This window comes from Alligator sinensis, unplaced genomic scaffold (genome assembly GCF_000455745.1).
Source record: "Alligator sinensis unplaced genomic scaffold, ASM45574v1 scaffold367_1, whole genome shotgun sequence".
NCBI classification, from domain to species: Eukaryota; Metazoa; Chordata; order Crocodylia; family Alligatoridae; genus Alligator; species Alligator sinensis.
In genome coordinates this window covers 392,725-399,245 of record NW_005843051.1, presented here as the reverse complement: position 1 = coordinate 399,245, position 6,521 = coordinate 392,725, and the positions used below count along the sequence as shown (strand labels likewise).

Below are 6,521 nucleotides of genomic sequence, written 5' to 3'. Positions count from 1 at the left end.
GCTCCACCCTCACTTTGTGTCAGCAGGTAGGGAGAGTGCTTGCAGTCCCAGGGGAGGGAGGCAGAGAGCTGGGAACACAGAAACTCCAAGCCACGGTCTTCCTCCAGGGAGTTGATCTGGAAGGAAAGCTCTTCCACAACTTTTGCTGAATTTTCCAAGTTCACTCCACAACTGAGAGTCTCTTTTTTCCTTCTGGGATTTGTTGCTGGTTTTAGAATGATAGCAGCTTGCCTGGGTTTACTGCTGGATCGCTGCTGATGTTCCAGACTTTACTTTCTTTCTTACTTCCTACACTTACAGCTCATAATTTTGTGTGCTGTAGTGAGAGAAGAAACTTATTTCAAGGGAATTTTCAGAAATACTTTTGGATTCTTCCTAAAACTCTTTAGATTATATCTGGGAAGTTCATTTTCAGCCATGCCTGGCCCAGGAGCTTTCAGGCTGTTGTAGATTTCTCCCTTTGATCTTCTTGGATTCTCTTTCAGGTGGAGAAATTCCACTAGCATCTGCCTGCCTAGGGCATGTGTATACTTTTTTTCCTCCACCCGGCAAAGTAACAGACTGGTTAAAAAAGACAATTTTTATTAAGCTCTTGAGACTTTTTTTTGTCCAGGATTTATAGAAACATTTCCATCTGTTTCAACCCCTTTGGATTGCTGCAGGCAGACTGCTCAACAGGTTTGCAGATTGATTTTTTTTTTTTTAAATCTCTTTTTCCTGAAGAATGAACAGTGTAACAGATATGTTTTAGTTGCAGAATTTCCTTCCATTCTCTGCAGTTATGAAGACTCTATTTTTTGTTGGAATTCTGGATAGTCCATGGAACTTTATTTCTTAGAACTAGTAGTTTGTTTTAAAGATCGTATTAACATGTGCTTGAAAGCAGTGATAACCGATTGCAAGTGTGAATAGGACTAATAGGAACCAAAAAAGGGCATGTTTGTACCTTTTTCTTTGGAGCCCATACCTAAACTTTGAGTGTTTGGAGGCTTTTACTTTTTAGGAATTTGAAAGCATCTTGAGAAGTCTTTCATTCCATTAATCAACATTAAGAACTGGTAATCATAGGCTTTATAGCGTAAATAGATTCAAAACGCAAGTTACTAGAGGATCCCTATTTTTTTTATGCCAGACCAAGAGAATTAATCTTGATTCTCAAGCTGAAGTGAGTGAAGCATTTCTGACAGAAAAGGGAATGGCAAAAATCAAATAGAATTGGAGGAGAGCAACACAGTAGCAAACTTTCCCCACTTTCTTTTTATTTAAATTAAACTTTAAAGCTACTGCTATAGTAGTTGAAGGGAGAGAGCCCCTTTAGTATTATTGTTTAATATGTGGAATTGATGGAGGACACTGATAACTATAATTAATGCTAAATCAAAACAGATTGTGCTCTTGTGACTGGGATATGTGGGAAAGACAGCTTTGTGGAGAGAAGGCCAAGTGTCTTCCCCAGACATCTGAGATGGAGGGGTTCAACCTGTTAATCCTCCCAGATCTAAAGCAGGAGAGATAAGGGTGCTTTTTCCATGGAGGACTCTCTCCCTATTATTGGACCTGGCGGGACTGAAGATTTCTTAATGCTACATGGCGTTCCTCTAGGTTCAGGTTGGTTTCTTGTCTGATGGCCACTCGTTCCATCTGCATTGATCTTTCTGGATTTATCCTCTGCAGGATGAGAAACACTGATTGAAAGTTTTTGGTGGGTTGGAATTGTTTTGTTTTGTGTTTTCTTTTGGCAATTTTTCATTAAGGCCCCAGAGGCCTATGAGCACATGGCATCAAGGAAAAGATGATGGTGAGAAACAGAAGAGGAGTCTAGTAAAGAACGTTGGGAGAAAGAAGCTGCAGATAACTGAGCCCCTTTTCCTCCCTCTCATCTGCCCTACTGACTGAAATCAAGCAGGAGCTCTAAGCTCAACCAGCTTTGCCTGCTGTTGGAAAACTGCTGGCAGAGTGAGGACTCATTCCTGAGCGGTATGTGTGGTCAAAGTGCACTGCTGCAGCTGGTAGCATGAGTGCTGGCCCCCAGCTGCAGCTGGCTGTCCTCTGGCCTTGGCTGCTAATGGCCACCCTTCAGGTAGGACTCGGTCATACGGGGCTGGCAGTCGCCGCAGCAGTGGAGTCAGAGAGATCAGCAGCTCAGAAGGCAATCATTAGGGTGATCCCCTTAAAAGTGGAACCAATCACATTGGAAGGAGTGTTTGCTAATGTTGCTGAGGTTACTCCAGCTGAAGGAAAACTGCTGCAGGTAAGAGAAGCTTTTTAATCCAATTTCATTCCTTTTATACTACCTGTGCCCTACATAGCCTGTCTTCTCTCCCCTCTTTGCTGCTTCAGTCCTTCCTGCAGTGAAAGAGTTCTTATTTCCCCAATGCACATTATAACCAGGGGATCAGTGTATTTCCCTTTATGAGTTGCCTATCTTTTTTAATTGTATTATAGTGTCTTACTGCTCTTTAACCTTGCACATTGGATAATTTCTTTTATGACTGTTTCTTCATCCTGTCATCAGTTACACTCGCACTTTTATTGGTGTTGACTTTACGGACACATTTAGTTGATCCCATGAGGATTATTACTTTATATCGTAGTTGGTGATACAGTGCAAACTCAAATAAGCTACTTGCTTGTCAGCATGTATGGGCTTTCTCCCACAGTCCTGATTGCTCAAGGATACAGCTAGATTGTGCCCTCCAGAATTGCTGGCCGTACTAGCTCTATTCCTGTGTGTTAGCTCAGGCAGAGAGGTAAATTCTCCTCCAATCACAGGTTCCCACATTATCACTACCTTATCTGTTGTTAGAGATTTGATATTGATTTTACTTATATCTTTAGAAAAAGTAGGGCCTCTGACAGTCTGTTGCACACTGCTGATAGTGATTTTTGAGGAGAGTTGTATTGATCAATGAACAAGCTTATCAAACACATAAGGTATCTGTAGAATTCAGTTTGTTTCTGTCTATAAGGCATGCTGCTCTGTTAGTGCCGTGTGCTGTCCTCTGTGTCATAGTGACTGTTTTTGCATAGCTCTTGCACAACAGAACTCCTCATTCAAGAATCAGATATTATAAAACACATGAAGAAAGATTTTTTCCTTGTAATTTAAAATTCTGAAAATCCTATTACATTCTGTCAGTGGTGTTTTTCCAAATGTTACACTGACTATAAATTAAAATAGTAAACAAATTGTGTATAGGTTTGGGAGAAATTAAATGTGTTTGCTTGAGCTAGGAAATATGGTCACCTGCCCACAAATCAGAAATCAATTATTTGTGAAGCTTCATTTGGGTTCGTAGATCTTTCAGTTCCTCAGAAAGAAAGCAACATAGCAGTACAAAATAATTTCTATAGTATAAAATGACATAATTTATATAAATAAAAGTATCCTTAACCCATACACTTGAGATGCAGTTCTCTCTTCATGCAGTGCCCAGGAAAGTCAGTATTTATTCCCTACTAGAAACTACAGTTGTGCAAAATTCAGGTTATGCAGTTAAATATTGAAGTCGCAAACATTCAATCATATTTTGTAATGTAGACTTTCTCTTGTTTAAAAAAGGAATGGGTGGGAAAGGACATTATCCTTGTCTTTCTGAAGTTTGAATATTTTAACATGGAAAACTTTTAATTGCAATAGTTGTAGTACATGAAGTGTGCAAGACACATTTTGAAGCTCTGCAGAATGAAATATTTTGTACTGTATTAAAATATTAAGTATTGAGTGACTATGAGAGAATTTTACTCTTAAAAAAGGCCAGTCCATCAAGTGTATGCAAGCAGATACTGAACTATGGTGTATATACGATTTTAGCCCTTATTCCTGCAACTGTTTGCACAAGTGAGTGTTTCCTATCCTTGAGAATCCCACCAAGCCAGTGGTACTCCATCTTTTTGCAAAGGTCTATGCATGGATTTGGCTCCAGGATTAAGACCCGAGGTGAAAGTGTTTTGGGTAAAACTATATCTTCATTTACAGGATGTTTGTACAGTGCCAGGTACAGTGGTCCAGAAAAGCTTAGTCAAATTTACATCTGACCTCATATGCATATATATTATAATATCATTCTAATTATGTCATCACATGCCAATATTCATAGTATATAATATGGTGCTACTTCAATAGTATTTTAGGCCTGATCTTGCTATAGGAGCCACATGCTTGGGTTCCTTATGAGACAAAAAAATACAGTGGCATGTTATACAGCTAAGAAAAATACATTTCCGTTAAAAGGGCTTAAGTGGTTAAAGAAATATAAAATAAGGTAAGAAACTAATTAGATAAGCTTAATATAAGTTCACATTTAAACATAATTATACATGTAGCTTAATTCTGGTTTATTGGAACTTCTCATTTTACATGTAATTGCCAATTTCTGATCTTGCAAAGATTTTTGGGCACATGTTGAATTTTGACTTCAGTGAGACTAATAATGTACATAAAGTTAAGCATAAAGAATAAAGACTCTGTGTATTATTTAGGTGCCAAACAAAACATTATTTTGTACTTCTGTCAGCTTGCAGTTTTCCTCCAGTTTTAGAATTGAATTTGTGTATGTCCAGGCCTTTCTGAAAATAATGTTTTAGTTGTATTCAGTTTTGTAACAGTCTTATTTGAAGAATTGAAGTAAAATGGAGGGCTGAATACTGAAAATGAAAACATTTGAAAATAAAAACTGTCACTGTTAATACTATTATGCAGGAAGTAGTTTCAGAATTTAATCTAGGAATAAGATGTCTTCAGGACAGATCCTGAAGCCCTTTCTCCCATAAGTAGTACCTTTGATTTCTGCATGTGTTTGACTACTCCATGTGTTGGGGTTGTATAATTAGATTGTGTTAAAAGAACATTTTTTTAACTGCAGTACATACATGTTGGCCAAAATAATTACTTAGAAATATATGCTGATCTTTTATAAGGATGACACACAAGAATGACACAAAATAATTGTCTCATTTAAAATGCAGGTATTACTGACTTACTGCCAGTATTTTCTTATTTTCAGTTGTGAGTTATGTCCGTTATGTTCTCTAGGTGCAATTACAATAATCATAACATATAAAAATATTAGAAAATGATATTACTTTTAAAAAATCTTCCAAAATAAAGGTTAAACTGAACCTCATCCCATCCCCAGAATTAACTGCTAACTGCACTTACAATCAATCCATTTCCTTAGCTCAGAAAAGGCCTGGGAAAGCACTGTATTTGGTAGCATGTTGTGAAGGTCACCAAATCCAGGCTGTCAAGGACCAGGGTGGGGCATAAAGGGGTGGACAAATTCCAAATCTATCAGTTACCACCCTTTTTCAGTTAAAACTTGGAGGCTTTTAGCTGTAGTACCCCAGATTGTCATAATTGCTGTAGTATGAATCAGGGGGAGAAGAATTCTCAAGCCACTTAAGACTCCATAGGTCAAACCTAGCACCATATAATTCCTACAAAAATAATCTTGAAACTGTTGTGAACTGCATATATCATGTGCTTTTAGAAAGAAACATTGCTTAATAGGGAAAGCAACAACATTCTGCACTACTTCAGATTTCTAAATCATTTGAAGGCATAAGCTATGCAGAGCATATCACAATAACGTATCTTTTAGATTGGATCAATTGAATAATTACAGAAAGGACTCCCTTCTTAGGGCCCATGGCTTGTGTGCCACTTACCTGCTCCTGGTTAGGATACAGGTCTTTGCTGAATTGAGTCTCAGATTGTTAGGCCTCTTACCCATGCCTCTGATTACATTTGACATTAGTGAATCATTGCATTTCACTGCTGTGTTTTGAACAGATATAGTATTACTCAGAAGGAAAGGGAATTAGCCACTCCAGAGTAACTCTGGTTATCTCTTTAAGGTCTTGAGACCAAGAGATTTATACATAACACACTTGAACTTGTATTATAACGCCATAAAAAACTTTATTATATGATCACCTAATCAAATAAATGTGTTTTATAAGGTATCTGTGAAAAAGTTTGCAATTAAAATTAAGCATTGATATATTCTTGAGTTGGAGTACAATTGGAGTATAATTCTTCAACCTTCTTCTTCGTACAGAAGTAGGACAGTGATATTGCTGTTGTATATGGAACTAGGGAGATCACTGCTGAGAGATGGGAAAGGGTCCAAAAGAAAATGAGTCGAAATCTGGAAAATCTGTTGGAGGAAGACTGAAGTGTAATCTATTTAATTTCGAGACGATTAAGAGGCAATTGATCATGCTCTACACTTCCATGTAGAGAATATTTCAGATAGTCAAAGGCTCTTGTAATTTAGCAGATAAGGGTATCAGAAGCAGTGTCAATTCACTTAGTATGTAGTGGATTTTTCCATAAAACTCAACAACTAGAATTTGGAAATGCATGAGATACTCAGTGGGTGCATCTACATGTGATATTAATGCAACACAATAAACTCCGGAGCAGTTCACGCCAGAGTCAACTGCTCCCGGGCACAGTATCTACACAATTTGCTGGGGCAGAGCAGGCCCCCGGCTGGATGGGCTGACCAGGCGCA

At 38.0% G+C, this 6,521-nt stretch overlaps 1 protein-coding gene across 1 annotated transcript in view; it reads left to right on the top strand.

Moving 5' to 3' along the window:
* Nucleotides 1-1,012: 1,012 nt before the first annotated feature.
* RNF43 (ring finger protein 43) overlaps nt 1,013-6,521 on the top strand; it is an 81,606-nt gene continuing 76,097 nt past the window's right edge. Inside the window, exon 1 of the mRNA XM_014526439.2 lies at nt 1,013-2,251. Within this exon, the coding sequence (XP_014381925.1) occupies nt 2,015-2,251 (237 nt within the window). The 5' untranslated portion in view covers nt 1,013-2,014. The remainder of the gene's footprint in view (nt 2,252-6,521) is intronic.